Genomic DNA, 17,329 nt, shown 5'->3' with positions numbered 1-17,329 from the left:
AATGGCACCGTGCACATCTCTACTTCGTTTGAAGCAATATGTTGATTTCTGCTTGATAAAAGGCGTGCCTTAAGCATTCCTTCGAATAACCATTTGTACCAGTCATTCGGCTTATTGCTGAACTTCATATACAAGTACATGCGATTAACTGTCCCAAATGCCGATGAAAAGGGAGCGATCTATCAAAAAATACAACAGAAAATTTTCTGTTGTCACAACAGATTTTCCTGTCATATTTTGAGGCCTGCCAACAGAAATTCTTGTAGTAACCACAGGTTTTCCTGTAGTATTGTGTAGTCCCCTGTCGTAACGACAGAGCCAGTGTTGTCGCGACCAGACGACTTCGCATTACTTCAGGCAAACATGGCGCAACGATAGGACAACGAAACATTTTGTTGTACATTGGGACCGGCTCTGTCGTATTTTGCGACTGTAATGTTAACCAAGCAAAAGAACACGGCACTCAGATTCAAACCAGCCGCCCTCTGCACAGCACAAAGTTAAGCGCGGTGTTCAAAATAGTGTTTCTTTGTTTTCGTGTTTTCCTTTTCACATTTTTTTCCTGTCCACTGAAATTCTGCGCACATGCATTGCCAGGCAAATGAGACCGTCGGTCTGCAAAAACGTAAAAAGGTATTTGTCAAGGCTTACGCACACCACAGCCCAAATGCCAATTTTTGGCGGCAACGCGGCACCAAGGTGACAATTGGCTGAATGCAGTGCCTCCTTGAAGGTGCCATGCTCCATTCGTCGTACCAACATGCAACCCTTGCAACGTATGTCGTCATCCTGTAACCTTCATGCGAAAGGCGAGAAGCTTAAAATATTTTATCTCTGTTTGATGCGCTGTTGCGTTGTTTTTATGAAGAAAATGCATACACGATTTAGCGGTGTAGATGAATATGAGCTTGTTCTCCTCTGCGTTGTGAAGCGAATTAACCAACAAAGCAAGAAGGAAGAGAGCGAATGCTTATAAGAGAAGAAAAGCAAATGGCAAGAACAGAACCTCTGGCCCATTCCCCACCTTGGGCATACAGTGCGCCGTTCCTTCATAGGCAACAACAAGTGCTTCCTAAATTATTCATATTTTCTAGCGTAGCGAGTGTCCTGTCTTGTTGTGTGTAGCGTGCAGTAGTCTGTGTGTGCGTAGCGTCCGCAAGTTTGTTAGAAAAGACGGATAATTTAGGAAGTCGTTACCAACTCGTCCAACTAAATGCATTAACAACAAGTGCATTGCGCACATTTCATGAACTGCTGGCAGAGTCACCAAATCATCAAACTGCGATGACAGCATGTTTCCTTCAGGTTTCAACACTGGCATTCGCCGCTGTCGATGCTGGCTGGAGGTCTCTATGCAATGGTTTCACGTCACTGTCGTCCAAAGAGAGACCTTTTGCCACAGCACCAATACCATGACCGCGAACCAGGCCCTGTGTTATCTATGTTGTCCAGGCCCTATTTCGGAAGTTTTCACTGAACGAACATATCCGCTTCGAAGTTCGGCCCGGCCGCACCTATCTGTTGGAGTTCCAGTGTGGCGGCTGCGTGACGAGAGCTGGCCTGTCTGTTCTGTTACATCATCTGGGCCGAAACTACACATGTCATCGCATCGATAATTGTAGTGCAAAAGTGAATGTTACAAAACTTATGCCATGAATACTTGCGGTTTATGATAAAGCTCCCCATAAGCAGAATGTGTTGTCGGATGTGTTGACTCAAAGGCGGATGAAGCCTCTACGCAGCAGAACAACGCCGATTCGGGCATGTCCACTCACCGTACACTTCCGTAAAACGAGCCCCGATGATGAAAGCGAAGAAATGCTGCTAATCCTGAAAGGATCGTCGTCGCTCGCCTTCGCTGTTCTCATCGTAGTCATCATCATCATCATAGGCTGACTACGCGCGCTGCAGGACAAATGCCTCTCCACACGTCTCCAGTTCACTTGTTAAAGGGACACTGAGGAGAACTCTATCAATTTTTTTTGTTAGCAAAATCTGATAGTTCGGCATTTCATGGCTTTGTTGCCGTTTGCCCGGGCGCGAAAGATGCATTTATTTCAAAGAAATTTGGATTCGAAGTTGAAAAAGTTTTTCCCGCCGCTCTTATTCAAACTCAGGGAACTCATATGACGTCACGGCAACTCTTATGACGTCACAGAACGGAGTGACGTGAAACGTGACGTAAACGCAGACTCCGTGATTTCTGACGGCTAGCTGTGCGGTGCGCAACCTTCCTTTACCAGCCTCAGAGATTCGTGGCGTCCATGAAGTAAGGAAATTCCTCCAAGGTGGCGCCTCTTGTCCTAGGAAGTCATCACGCTTGTACTTGCGAGATTGTCCTGTGGCGGCGATACCTGTATTATGGTTCTTGCTATTTTCTACATTACAAGAGCTTTGTTTTCAGAAAGAGTGGCGTTTTTGGGATCAGGAGTTGCTATTCTATCGATACAAGTCAACTTCAATTTCTCCTCAGTGTCCCTTTAATCTCATCCGCTCACATAACTTTTTGCCGCCCCCTGGCACATACACAGTCAAGCTTGCTTTTGGAGCGCCGGCGCACGAAACATGGCGAACGCTATTCACTGCAAGAATGTATTCTTATAGCTCGGGTAGCATGGCCAATTGTTTTGTAGGGTAGCGTTGTCTGGCCGGAGAAGGGATGATGGCTTGGTTTGTGGGGGTTTAACGTCCCAGAGCGACTCAGACTATGAGGGACGCCTTAGTGAAGGGCTCCGGAAATTTCGACCGCCTGGGGTTCTTTAATGTGCACTGACATCACACAGTACACGGGCCTCTAGAATTTCGCCTCCATCGAAATGCGATCGCCGCGGCCGGGATCGAACCCGCGTCTTTCGGGTAAGCAGCCGAGCGCCATAACCACTGAGCCACCGCGGCGGCGGAGAACGGATGAGGAAGGATGAATAGAAGCTGACATTTGGGAACGATAAACACAAACGGGTCTACTGGCACTTAAGGAAACTTATTTGCATATTTTACGAAAGAAAGAACTAACAGTCAAGAGTTCATAGCGTCGAGCGACTGGATGAGCCTTGTCGCCAAGGCCCAGAACGATCGTTCTCACTCAGGCTGCCTATTAAATACACTTAGGCTCCGCCCTTTCACCACACGAGGCACAGATCGGAAGAGTCACCGCACATAGCACGCGGAGCCCCGTGGGAATGGGCGAGGAGGATTCGGAGGTCCACTGCTACTTCGTCCGAAGCTGTACATACATCCAAACACAGGCACTTGTCAGTCACGGTTAATTTCGGGAAGGCACCGTTCCCTTCTTCCCCTTTCGTCTGACCACCGTCGGTCGCGTCTTGAGAGAAAACAAAGGGAAGGTCATCTCCCCCCTTCCTGAAGAACGTGGGGAAGATTAGGTTCCCAGCACATCTTTTTTCGTGGGATCCTCGTGGGGTCAAACGACCTGTCGAAATTGCCGCTACCGTGCTGATCCCGGTCGATGGAATCTTCGCCTTAATTCTCCTCGGCTAGTGCGCATCCCGTTCATAACAGTATCTAATAATACTTGCCAGTTACTAGCAGGTGTTCCCTGTCAGATTTCTAGGTTCATGTTGTTGAAAACTGCGCATCTTTTTAATTAATTGCACTGCCATATTTTTAATTGCATCTTTTTAATTTGCCGTCCTCACAGAACGTGTGCGTGTCACGTAACCTTAACGGTGGTATTTCGAAGTGCGCTTTAAAGCAATGGTACACTGAAGTTAGTTTACATTATGCACAGTAAACAATTTAGCGCCCATAAGGGTGCAAATCAGCTTGTCCCCAGATGAACACCCATTATCACCTAGTGGGTGCTCGGAAAGAGTGCAGAGATCAGCACCATTCAGGAAGGGTGCACCACATGAAAGTTTAGAGGGTGAGCGTCAGTCCAAGGCTTTTCCTTCATGGCTGAATTAATGTGGAGCACCCTTCCAACATGCATCCGTAGAGGTGTTATGGAACCCTTTATTGAGGGTTTAATGTGTGGCTGTACATTGCAGAACAAGATAGACAATAAAGAACAATCAAAACATTTTCTCCTACTCTCATAGGCTCCAGATTGTTTACGAAACGCAGAAAAACAGAAATCATTCGGCGGCGCCATTAACCAAGATATATATTTTTTTTTATGATCCAAAGGCTTGAGTATTTTGGTTCAACCAAAGACACATTCTGTTAGAAAGCAAACGTGACCTAGTTTAGGTGAACATACGATATAGATTGCAATAAATACCACCTAAGGCTTCGTCATCGGCTTCTGCACTGGCGTCAAGGATGACGTCAGCACATGCCTTGAGAGCGCGGAAAAGCCAACGACTTCAACGGACGTTGGTTTAATGAAAGAAGCCCCTCTTTATACGTGGAAAACGCAGTGAGTGTGGTCAAGAGGCTCTTAATTTCACATCTGCAGGCAAACAGGCTAATCTTGTTCAATGTCCGTTTCGCCGAACTGTCCGATGGGCAAACTGCAACTTGGCGATTCGCAGGAGGTAAGTTGCGTAACCCCAGGCACTTTAATGGTGTTATATGCTTCGATTATAGTTTGTAACTGCGTCCGGCCCGGTGCGGGTGTAGAACGCTTATCCTCCCTCCCCGAGCGAATGGCGCCCCACATTAGCAGCAGAGCCCGACTGCGAGTTGGCATGTTCGCGACGCCTCCTCCAGATGTCGCTCGTTTCTTTTTCTGAACTTCCATCAAGGCGGGTGTTTTCGTGTGTACTGTCGCGCTGATTCCTGTCGTGCGTTCTGTCACGCGACAGAGACTTGTGTCGTGGGTTCTGTCGCGCGATAAAGGTGCTTATCGTATGCTAAGCCGCGCGACAGGCTCCTTGCGTGTCTTGTCGCGTGACAGACTTCGCGCCTTCTGGTGTACACTATGAACGGAAAGGAGTAAAAAGGGAGTAAGTTGGCATCTAGCACACACCCTTTTGTTTTGTAAAAAAAGAGGTCAACTTACTCTCTTTTTACTCTAATATGGGTGTATTCGTGTTTAGAGTGTACGACAGAGATTTCTGTTCCGGGATCTGTCGCGAGAACAGACTATGCGGATATCTCTTTTAGCGCAACCGACGTGTCTGTCTTAGGTGAAGCTTCGCAACATACGCTGTGGCAAGAATCTAATCTCCGGCACGCAGCAATAAACTGCGGCAGTGTCGCCTCGTTCTGTGACGTCACACACGAAAGCACAACTTGATCCCAAAAAATAAGCGAAATGCCAGACATTATTATTATTATTATTATTATTATTATTATTATTATTATTATTATTATTATTATTATTATTATTATTATTATTATTATTATTATTATTATTATTATTATTATTATTATTATTATTATTATTATTATCATCATCATCACGTTTATCACTCTCATTTGTTTCCTTTTTTCTTTGTTGGTTTTAACTATGTGCGTGTATACTGCAACCACATCGCTTAGCTGACGATGCCGGGCCACGTCACACAAGTCACCATTGGCTTAAATGGGCCCGTTTTGCTGTACTGATTTTCTTGGGTGAATAATAAAGATTATTATTATTATTAACTTCAAATAAAAAATTACTGTTTACTTCATTCGCGCCTGCTGCCAGATATTCTCTACGCGAAGATACTTGATATACTTACTATTGTGCAATTAAGCGCCATACTTCAAATGAAATTATGAAACGTCCCGAGCCGAAGAAAGCGAAAGGTACGAGAAAGGTAAAGAAAAGGGAGGTGAGGTCGGTCGAGACAAAAGCATGCAATTATAGTTCCTCCTAGACAAGTATTTTGCATTTGGCGCAGCCGACAGGATTCGAACCTCTGCGGAGAAACATGCCCCTCAACACGTATGCTGTTGTGAAATTTTAATGGAGTAGCTGCGCACGAATTTCCCACCGGTCATTAAGAATCGCCATATGCCATCACATAGCGGGTGCTGTTCACACAGTTCCGGAGAGCATACTCGGTGAAGTTCTTGTCCTCTTCCTGCAAGCAAAAAAAAAAATTGTCGATTGCTGAACTGGCCGCCTCAATTTTTTTTTTTTCACTTTCAGAAACTCTAAAATAATGTACCTCAAGCAAGCACAGCTACCGTTCTAACATTCATTACTTGCACTGTTAACTCATAAATAAAAAAAACACAGAATGAAAGGCAAGGTATGAGAATTATTTGTATTGTTTGCTTTTTAATGAAGGAATAACTATTCACACTGCTTTTATTACATTGTCTGTGACCCGTTGTCTGAGTGTTTTCATACTGATGCTGTTCAGCTTTGTTTTTGTTGTGCGCAACCTGTTCTTCGTAGAACAGAAGTTCTTGTCTCCAGTGTGTTGAAATAAATAAATACAATACGTATGAAGACTCATGAGAAATTGCTACATAAAAATGAAAGACTCTGGAGTGCAGCTGTTGCGCAAGCACAAAATTTGATGGCTACTGACACTGGTTTTGTGAGGTGGGTATGAGCCCCGAAAACTGAAGAGGCGGCTAATTCCCTCGAAATGCTCAAGGCCACTTACGAGCCGGTAGTAAAGCCACGAGTAAGAATATAAAACATGGGGTAAGGAAAGCCTATAGGAGAGGCCCCCACTGTCCGAGCTGCATGACAAAAAATGGGCCGGAAGTCACGTGTTTTCGCATGGACTACTGGGAGTCTTCGGCCGATGGCGCAGCCAATAGTAGCGTTGTGCGCGGCGTCGTCTGCATCATCGGCCCGTCTGTCCATAGAGTTTCTTACTATTAACTAGAGGGAAAATTGGCGCCCGCCTATGGGAGTTTGCATGGAGCTTCCTCGAGACTACCTGAGCCACCATGGGCGCTCTAAGCATCATGGGGCGGAGAGCTACCGACCGCAGAACCACAACTTTTGGCCAAAAAATAATGAAAAAACAAACGTTCGATAATCAAGAATTTACTAACCTTCAATATCCTGTCTTTAAATTGCGACAAACGAGCAGAAAAGCATGTAAATGTAAAGTTTGTCCAAAATAAGCAATAGCTTGCTCTCCTATTGGCCGACTATTGACAATTACACCAACCAACATTTCATGCTTAACAGACGCATTTCTAAAAATAAATATGTCTGCAGAAAAAATGCTGTTTGAACACTTAGAGGTTTTTTAATGGCACTTCGGAAACCGAAAACCTTTTATTGGCGTCGTGTGCTGTTGCGTTTTCGCTACTATGGCTTTCGTGCACTACTTTTTTTGCCAAAGTCGTCTGCGCCGTGAATACGGAATGGGACATCTCTGTAACGCCACTCTGTGTTCCCGAAAAAAAAAAATCGACTGTCCCGCACCAAGTAGCTCATCGTCCCATGATGCTTTGAGCGCCCATGGCTGTTCAGGTGCAGCGGCGCCAGCTTCCCATCTAGTCAATAGTAAGAAACTCTATGCGTGTCAGTTGTAGTCATCGAGGCGCGATTGTCTGCTGCGCATGCGCTCTGAGACGGCGGCCATCTAGCGAGATGGAGTCCTCACGTACGGCTTCAAAAAAAGTATCCTTCAAAAAAAAAACCTCCTTTCTCCACAGCATAAAACTCCTACATATTGTCCACAGTTTCTACAAATGCCCTGCACTAGCCTGTGTTGGCTGTTTGGCATTTTGACCCCAGACGCTCGATAGCACCTCTACTACCGCTGAGTGTACACGGTGGCCAATAACTAACTAAAAGAAGATTTATTTATCATTTCTATTGGAAAGCAATAGCACCGTTACTGCTTGCTACGCAGTATATTAATACTTGACCAATGTACAAATGTTTCGTACGTCTCGATCGGAGCTGTCTCCTCGTAAAAGCAAACAATATTATAATCGTTCTCGCTAAATTGACACTGATTGTTTCAGGCCTATGTCCCGTGCTTCTAAAAGGTCTGAAGGAACGAACTCCATAAAATCCGACGCCATCTTGTGACGCGTGACACCCAGAGGGTGCGAGTGTCCGTACCTTGACTTGCATCACGGTGAGAGCAACCTGCAAGGCAAGAAGGCAGTGTGCAGTGTTATGGAAGGCCACACATCGCACGTCTGCGTAGTTTACCGTGTCCTGGACCTCTACTTCCCTCAAAACCGATTTTCATGGACTCGCCGCGGTGGCTCAATGTTTTACGGCGCTCAGCTACTGAGTCGGATTTCCCGGGTTCGAACCCGCCTACATGCGGCGGCCGCGTTTTTATGGAGGGAAAACGCTAAGGCGCCCGTGTGCTGTGCGATGTCAGTGCACGTTAAAGATCCCCAGGTGGTGGAAATTATTCCGGAGCCCTGCACTACGGCACCTCTTTCTCTCTTTCTTCTTTCACCCCCTCCTCTATCCTTTCCCTTACGGCGCGGTTCAGGTGTCCGACGATATATGAGACAGATACTGCGCCATTTCCTTTCCCCAAAAAACCAATTATTAATTATTATTACGGGGCAGCTCGTGTGTCCGCCGAGATGTGAGGAAATTACTGCACCATTTCCTTTCCTCAACAACCAATTTTCATTTTTTTTTTCAGTAGGAATATAGATACATAGGTTACCTGATTAATCGGCTTCAAAATAAAGCATCATATTCATTCCTTCCTTTCCGACGTTCATTAGGTCTTCAACAAAAGCTAGACAACCTGCCTAACTGGCATCACTTTTGTAGCTTTTGTGTTTATGTGAGGCAATACGAGTTCATGTGGTGTTCTTTTTTTTTCGTTCGCCACTGGGACTCCATCCGATTGCTGTATTCACATGCAATTTGCTCGTCATGCGTTTTAGCGAAATGTCTCAGCAGCAACAAAGCCTGCGTTGTTTTGCTCCATCATCATCATCATCATCATCATCATCGTCGTCGTCGTCGTCGTCGTCATCATCATCATCATCATCATCCGCCTTACTACACCCACTGCAGGGCAAATTTAAGGCCTCTCCCATGTCTCTCCAATTAACCCTATCTTTTGCCAGCTGCATCCACCCTCTCCCCGCTAACTTCTTGATCTCATCCGCCCACCTAACCTTCTGCCGCCCCCTGCTACGCTTACTTTCTCTTGGAAACCACTCCGTCACCCTTAAGGACCAGCGGTTATCTTGCCTTCGCATTACATGCCCTGCCCAAGCCCATTTCTTTCTCTTGATTTCGACTAGGATGTCATTAACCCGTGTTTGTTCCCTCACCCACTCTGCCCGCTTCCGATCTCTTAACGTTACACCTATCATTTTTCTTTCCATGGCTCGCTGCGTTGTCCTTAACTAAAGCTGAACTCTTAAGCGGTCCGGCGCCACTCGACCCGGAGTCAGCAGCAACCGCACTCACGTGGTTGTTGATAAGGCGCGACCCTTCGACGCACATGTCGGTGAGGGCGTCCACAATGTCGCGTCCCTTGAAGAACCGCTTGCTGCGCTTTTCGAGAAGCGTCACCACCTGCACGCATACCACCAGAGAAGGAAGGCCGTTCGACGGACAGGCTAAGTTCGCCGAATGGTGCGATGCTCACAGCACGCTGAGACGGACGAAAATGTTGGGCAGGGTTTAACCACGGTTACACCTAAAGGTCGAGCGACACAGCTCTGGCATGGCAGACAGGGGGTCCCGACTCCTCTGCTTGCATGACTAGTGAGGTAAGCGTTGCTGTGAATCTGTGAATAAGGGCTGCCCACTGGCTCGAGTTGAGCCACAATCGGTGCTACTTGCAGACAGGGGCGAGTTGAAAGAGACGCGTCCATGATTTTCAGAGCGTGCGGATGTGCACGAACTGTTAGTCATTCATTACAGGGGTAAATAATAGATTAGTTGATTAGACAATTGTGTAATTAGCATGGATGAATAATTAGGTCACAAAATGGTTAATTAAATATGTAATTAACATTCGGCCAATGTGATTAATTGGATGATTTAGTCAATTACTCAACAAATTAAGTGGTAATTTAATCTAATTGATGACCTAGTATATAATTACAGAACCAAGTAAATAAACAATTATATGCAATCGTGTTCAATTAAGACACCGAAGTTATTAATTGAGTAATTAATTGACCGCGTTTTATTTCAATTAGTGAAGTACTTCGCACGTTCGCAGATAATTTAATTGGTTTAATTAATTACTAAATAATTAGCTTGTGCTTTCGTACGCTTACCAGACGCCCTAGCAACGGGACCCACGTCTTCGGATGTGGTAGTTCCGAAGTTAGAGACTCCCCCTATCGTCTCTTCCTGTCCCCTCACCTCTTTCATTTCATTTCTCCATTCTGCCTGCTATCCTTTATTTCAGCTGCCCCAGCTCAGGTGCTTCAGTATCGATGGCAGATGCCGGAGCTAGCAAAAATCTTTTCCTTCCTTTTTACTATTATTTTTAATAAAACCACTACCACCACCGAAGATAGAGCGAAAACACAACTTGGAAACGGCAGAGGCATAAAGAAACGAACTCGCAGCAACATAATCCGGCAGCAGTAAGAGAAATGTTTTCGCATTACTGCACCTAAGCAGACTGAAGTGCACCCCTGTTTAATTTTCTTAGAGACATGAGCACAGCTGAAAGCACAAAGAGCACAAAATACCCGAAATGGCAGTTATGCAATGGAAAGCGCATAAGTAGGGTTTTCACAGAGATGGTTACAGTTGAAAGCAAAAAAAAAAACAAATTCCAGAAAGTTATACAAAGGAAAGCGTGTATCAATCACGCTGACACGAATTCCATCAGTTTGGTGTCAATACAGCCACAAGCTATGAACAGTTTTAAGGCGAAAGCGTTATATTGCCCATTAGCAACGAAAGCTGGCGACGTCGGCACCCCCCAAAAACCCCCAATGGCGTCATCAGCGAAGAAAAAAAAAATTCTTAATCTGAAGATGTGGGGAATTACCAGAGACCTTCTGGTTGCGAGGCGAGCACGCAACCCATAAGCCTGTAGGCCTATAGGCAACAAAACTTTTTTTTTTCAACATGGTATTTATTATATTGATGCAATTTCTATGTACTATCGGGGACAAAAGGACGCGAAAAAAATCAATATAGGTCCATAGGTGTCACGCCTGCCAACCAACATCTTTTTTCACTGCACCACATTGGAGCACGTGAATCCGAGTATCACTTCCGCAAGTTTGGCTTTAATCAACTGCCTAATAACGGAGCTACCGGCTTTTGTTACCGGGTATGCGTCCTGGATACTTTTGTCCCCAATAGTACAAGAGCTAGAGTACAAACCATGAGGAAAACAGTGGCAAATCAACAGGATACACAACGCGATACTCCTATGCAACCCAGCACTAGAAAAAAGGCAAATAAGAGCACAGCACTAATCTACCTTGAACGATTAATAACTGGACGCCCCACTCCAGTTGTAACCTACACAGTGCTGTGCGCGTGTGTGCTTTAATTCCTCTAAAATGAACTAATCACGCGCACAACCTGGACACATTTCTTATTGTGTAACTAGTTTGTACATATTACTTCTCCCCCTGTCCTCTATTCCTGTCCCCTCACCTCTTTCATTTCATTTCTCCATTCTGCCTGCTGTCCTTTATTTCCGCTGCCCCAGCTCAGGTGCTTCAGTATCGATGGCAGATGCCGGGGCTAGCAAAAATCTTTGCCTTCCTTTTTACTATTATTTTTAATAAAACCACTACCACCACCACCACAGCACTAAGAGTGTGTGGCACTCCGGTTCGAACTCGGTCTGGGCATACATTTCCTTTAGATGAACAATATCATTCTACTGAGGTGGTCTTTTTGCAAAAACAACAGATTCTCAGTGTCGGTCCATTATGCGCGTTTTCCAGAGGCTGCGTAGTCGAATTAGAAAGAACACTTCTAAGGGCTCACCAACAAATGGCAGTGCAGTGAGATATCGTACAGAATTGAGAGTCAAATGAAGTCTTTTTTTTCTTTTCACTGCCCGTTGCAAGATATCCCAAAAGAGCTTTGCATCTTTGGAATCGATGAAACAATGCTAAATCCTAGCTGGGGCAATCAAAAAGGCGGCAATTTACTGCAGACACAAAAATGCCCTTTCTTTTCTAGCCACGTTTTAATGGGCATATATCTCTCTGTGTAGCTTAAAGAAAGATGTTTTTGTACATCGCGAGAGGGGCATTTTACGCACTCCCTTGAGTATACGTCATGTCCCGGTAAACCAAAATACACAGCAAGACTGATTTGAGCTAGTTGGTTGTAGCATGACATGGTCTAAGCAAAAAGCGTACTGGCGCTAAAAGGCGGAGACAACACACACAAGACAGGACAGGCGCCAGTCCTGTCTTGTGTGTGTTGTCTCCGCCTTTTAGCGCCAGTATGCTTTTTGCATAAGACATGTCAAAATGCACAGAGCGGTACATAGGCGGAGGGAAAAGTATATAAATTAAATCCTTGTAAAACCGTTTTCTCGGCAGTTAAAACAGGAACTGAGGGAATAAATGAACAGCCAAATACCCTCATGCATTAAGCGCTACAAACACGGACGACCAGAAACATTAGAAGACACAGTGAAGTTTGGTAAAACATGAACTAAACTGACTTGCAAGAATGCACGGTGTGAACCTAGAGGAACCTAGTGTATGCGTTGCCACGACTGTACGCTAATGAGTAGGTGTGTCATTAGAAAGGAGGGAAAAAATTAATTAAAAAATTAACGCTATCGCTTTCAAAGCATGTAAGTAGTACTAAGCGCCCTCCGTAATTTTCGTTATGTATTTAAGACGCACTGCCACTTGTGAGTGATCCTCGATAATGGCTCACATTAAGCCTGTTTCACATGGCGCGACGGGAACGAAAAATTACGGCCCGGTCGCACTGTCGTTGCGACGGTAATCGCAGCCGCCGTTTCACGTGCCAACGATTTCTGTCGTTGCCGTCGGCACCCTAGCGTCGGTGCGGCCTTTCAGTGGACGAAAATTCTTCGGCTGCAATAAATGTCAAACATCGTGGCAGGCGTTGATTTCGTAATCATGGGTAATAATATTGAGCTGTGATGTATTATTGAGTTCAATAAGACGTTTTCGAGATTTTCCTGTCATGTCGCTGAACTCCTATTGGCTGACTACTGTGGCCATCGCTGCGACAATGCGACCAACTTGTTGAAAGTCTGTCGCAGTGGCCCTGCGACGAGAACGACGCGCATTTATGTCGCACAGCGGCAGAAATCGCACTGCGCTGCGGCAACAATCGCATCATGTGAAACGGCCTTTAGACTTGCCACGAAAGTTTCATTGCAAAAGTGCTCGAACGAGCCGAATGCGACGCCATTCGAGAGGTTAAAGAAAAAATCGTGAAATAAAAAAAAACACATTGGCACACTTTTTCATTTTTGTTATTTTTTCCCCTCTTCGTTCGGTATGCAGGAACAGCTGAGGTTCAGAAATGCTCCCAAGCCGAAGCAGCTTAACATAAATGTGCAAAAGCGCCATGGTCGCACAAAGGTATGCATATGCGTACGACTGTGTGACTTGTATGTCTGGTAAGCAAAAGTAAACAATGGTAAATTTTAACTTCGGCTTCATAAGCGTGTAAAGACGTCAAGGACAGACACTTACATGCGGTTGAAGGATCCTCTTGGTACACTGCAGCATGTGTACCTTCATGTCCCTCGGCATTTCTGCAGAGTTGGGACTATTTATTTTCGCGGAATGAGAGCACCACGCATGCGCGCGTACTGCTACAAACTACCAATTCTAGGCTCAAATATTGTCACGTTGCCAACAGCGGCGTAGCCCTGGACGAGCGCTTCTACCACACTTCTTTCTCCTCTGCTAGATAGACGCGTTCGTCTGCACGAGCGCTTTCGTCAATATGAGTTAATATGCAGAAGATGATAAAAGTCTGGAGTTGTGCTGCATGGTGAATAGTGAACATGGAGACAACAGTGCGTAGAAAAGGCACAAGAAAGAGACGACAGTAATTCAGACTACAGATACAGTCGAACCTCGTTATAACGAAATAATGGATATAGCGGAAGAATGAACATTCCCAATGGAAGCTCGGTCAGCACGGGGTATATCGAAGCTACGGTTATAACGAAGTAATCGCCAGGCCCCTTCACTTTCGCTTTAACACAGGGTGGTCAACATTAAGCTTTACAGATTTCTTAAAATTATGCGCTGAGAGGTACGCGAAAACAACCTCTTCACATTAGTTACCCGGCCAGACGGACACAAAGTGAGATGATAATTGTCACTGTCAGGCACATAAGTAACTAAAATCGATTAATGAATTTCTTAGTGGCTGCAGTTCGCGGGCATGTTGATATTGTAAACTTAGATGCAGTCGTCTTCCTACACAATTCCATTTGGTAGAATTCTAGCACACGTGTGCCCCGAGATATTCGCTTCCAGATTTCCAGCTCAATCCGCGTAATTGCTCACGCAAGGCTGTGACGATAGCGCGAAGCGCCGCCCGGCGTGACGCGGTGTTTCCTTCTCCAGCAGCATATACTATAGAGCGACCGGTGAAGCTGTTTCCCTTTCACTCTCGGCAATCGAAATGAATGAAACGCCCGACGCATCAGCTGTGTTACACTAGGGAGGAGTTCCGCGTCTATGCCATCTCCTTCTATGCGTAATTTCACGCAATCAGTGGAAACTTTGGGGGCGAATATATGAAGGGGGGGGGGGGGGGGGGGGGGAGTGGCACGCGTGCTTTTGAAGAGTTCTACCAAATGGAGTAGTCCAGAAATGAGACCGCCTCTATGTTTCCAACATAAACATGCCCGCTAGCCGCAGCGTCTAAAAAGATAATTAATATATTTTAGTTAATTAGGTGTTTGACAGTGATAATTATCTCACTTCGTGTCGCCCTGGCCACACAGCTTATGTGCGTAGATTTCAGGTACCTTTTAGCGTCTGGTTTTAAGAAATTGTAAAGCTTAACTTTTATCATCCTAGATTACAGATTATGAAGCAAGACAGCTGCATATTAAAGCGATGGCTTTAAGGCACCCGTTCAGCGGAAAACGTTGCGTCACGTCGGTGGCATCCGGCATTGGTCATGAGGTTGCGGACGAATTGGCTCTAAATACTGCGGCGCGTTTCACATATACACTGACATTTATTCTAATGACAGGTAGATAAATCAATCAACCGAACAGGATACAGTGCGGTAAACGTGGCGGCGGGGTCACCCCATATTTGCGCTCTTTGAAGACCAGCAAAGTTTGTTTGAGGCTTTTCGGATCGGTCCCATTGCAATCAAACTTATGGCTATTGAATAACAATGCACGCATTACCGCAAAGCAACGCCGGGCCGGCTGCATTGGCCACACGCAGTGGTCCGGGCAGGTAGGACATTATAACGAGCAGCACAAACCCCGCCGACGACGGCGCAAGGAAGTTGTCCATGCTGGGCTGCAGCTCGGTGGAACTGTCAGCCCTGGCTTGCCTGGCCACCCCACGAGTTAGCGACACGTTAATGGAGAGGGACGTTGCCGCGTCAGCCTTTTCCTTTATCAAAATGCGCTCTATTTGCTCAGATTGCGCACACATAGAAGAAGTGGTCGATCGCCTACAAAGTCAGGTGGACTCGGCTAAATCTGGGGCTCAATGAATTCGGTATGTACTTGCACACATGGTTCATATATATTCCAGTGATTAGATCAGTATATATAGAGCAGTATTAGGGCAATTATTAGTCGCGCGTGGCGAATATTTATTGAGCTTGTTTATTTGCGACAGAAGAGAAAAAAAAAGCTCCCATAATTTCCGCATTTTTATTTTTTTCTTTGCACTACCACGCCATGCGGCGCACCTGTGGCACAGAGATTCCATGGAAATGAAAGTTACAGTATAATAATAATAATAATAATAATAATAATAATAATAATAATAATAATTGGTTTTTGGGGGGAAAGGAAATGGCGCAGTATCTGTCTCATATATCGTTGGACAGTATCTATACCGCCAAGTAAGTTTTTTGCCGTTTTCTCTTATTCCTAATTCCTTTTTTTTTTGCCCAGAAAGAGGGGGGGGGGGATATGAATACACTGGAAAGAAGGTGATGAAACGAAGTTGGTGGGAAGAGGACGAAAGAACGACCCAGGAAGAGTTTGCAAGACGATGTGGAAAAACATCCAAGGGTGTTTGAAGCTCAGGAGGAAATGAGTTAATGATTAGATGAAGTAAGGAGGAGTCACCGAAGAAATAGCGACCCCATATAATAAATGGGACGAAGCTGTAGAGAATAATGTGTTAATTACGGCGCGGTTCGGGTGTACATCGATCGAGGTGAGAGACAATTACTGCACCATATTGCTTTCCTCAAAAACCGATTTCAATTTCAAGCTTAACACCAAGACTCGCGTCTCCCTTTAAATAAGCCATTGCAAAACCTGTACAGTATGGTACACTGTTAAAGGGAACAGGCGGTCGCCTGAAGTTGACTTTCCGCGAGGCGCTGCTGCGGAAAGCCGCAAAGAATGCCGAGCTGATTATGGTCCGGAGTTTTTTTCGGCATTCTGTCCCCGAGCATGGATCTCATTTTCCGCACCCACAACGCATTGATTACCTCAGTGGCTCAGTGGTTAGGGCGCTCGGCTACTGATCGGAGTTCCCGGGTTCGAACCCGACCGCGGCGGCTGCGTCTTTATGGAGGAAAAACGCTAAGGCGCCCGTGTGCTGTGCGATGTCAGCGCACGTTAAAGATCCGCAGGTGGTCGAAATTATTCCGGAGCCATCCACTACGGGACCTCTTCTTCCTTTCTTCTTTCACTCCCTGCTTTATCCCTTCCCTTACGGCGTGGTTCAGGTGTCCAACGATATATGAGACAGATACTGCGCCATTTCCTTTCCCCAAAAAACCAATTATTATTATTATTATTATTATTATTATTATTATTATTATTATTATTATTATTATTATTATTATTATTATTATTATTATTATTATCGCCGTCTTCTGTTTCGTCCGATTGACCCATTCTTTCCGGTCTACATCGTTTTTTTTATGCTCGCTCTCATAACGTGAGACCTTAAAGCAGTATAGACACCTAATTTTGGTTACATGTTTTCTTCTCTGCAGTGATGCGTAAGGCATTACTATACACGGATCACCACGTACGTGTTATTCGCCTACGACCACTTAATAATTTGTAATCGAATTTTTCTCTCATCCTGTTTCGGTTTCAACCGCTCTGTGACGTCAAAGTTGAGCTTAATTTGGGAGTGCCCAAATTCTCACGGAGCGGGCTAAAATATTCATAGTAGAGAAGTCTGGGAGACTCTGCTATGAAGCCCGGACCCTGAACTCCAGCGCACCACCATCCATCTGGCGGAAGAGGCCGCTACCAGTCAAGGACTGCCAGCCAGCCTCTAACCGCGGACGGGCAACTCCCCGTCTTCCAGGCCTACATGCCGGGGGAGGGGACAAGCGTCTTTTCTGATGGGAATAAAA

General features: G+C 45.4%; 1 protein-coding gene across 1 annotated transcript; it reads right to left on the bottom strand.

Moving 5' to 3' along the window:
* Window positions 1–5,837: 5,837 nt before the first annotated feature.
* LOC144119588 (uncharacterized) lies at window positions 5,838–15,282 on the bottom strand. The gene is made up of 5 exons (XM_077652164.1): window positions 15,171–15,282; window positions 13,483–13,544; window positions 9,269–9,376; window positions 7,937–7,963; window positions 5,838–5,975 (listed from the first exon to the last, which is right to left on the bottom strand). Exons 1-5 carry the CDS (start codon window positions 15,280–15,282, stop codon window positions 5,892–5,894), a joined length of 393 nt encoding a protein of 130 aa, XP_077508290.1. The 3' UTR covers window positions 5,838–5,891.
* Between the last annotated feature and the right edge of the window lie 2,047 nt (window positions 15,283–17,329).

Source organism: Amblyomma americanum, chromosome 2, assembly GCF_052857255.1.
Source record: "Amblyomma americanum isolate KBUSLIRL-KWMA chromosome 2, ASM5285725v1, whole genome shotgun sequence".
Classification (NCBI taxonomy): domain Eukaryota; kingdom Metazoa; phylum Arthropoda; class Arachnida; order Ixodida; family Ixodidae; genus Amblyomma; species Amblyomma americanum.
Note: the sequence above shows the minus strand (reverse complement) of the source record. Positions and strands in the feature narration are given on the sequence as shown.

Bases quoted from the DNA above. Each gene is read 5' to 3' on its own strand.
- LOC144119588 (XM_077652164.1), bottom strand. From the start codon at position 15,282: ATGGACAACTTCCTTGCGCCGTCGTCGGCGGGGTTTGTGCTGCTCGTT. The intron at 13,545-15,170 runs GTAATGCGTGCA...CCAACTCTGCAG, and splicing joins CGGCCCGGCGTTGCTTTGCG to AAATGCCGAGGGACATGAAG. The intron at 5,976-7,936 runs GTACGGACACTC...TTTTGCTTGCAG, and splicing joins TCACCGTGATGCAAGTCAAG to GAAGAGGACAAGAACTTCAC.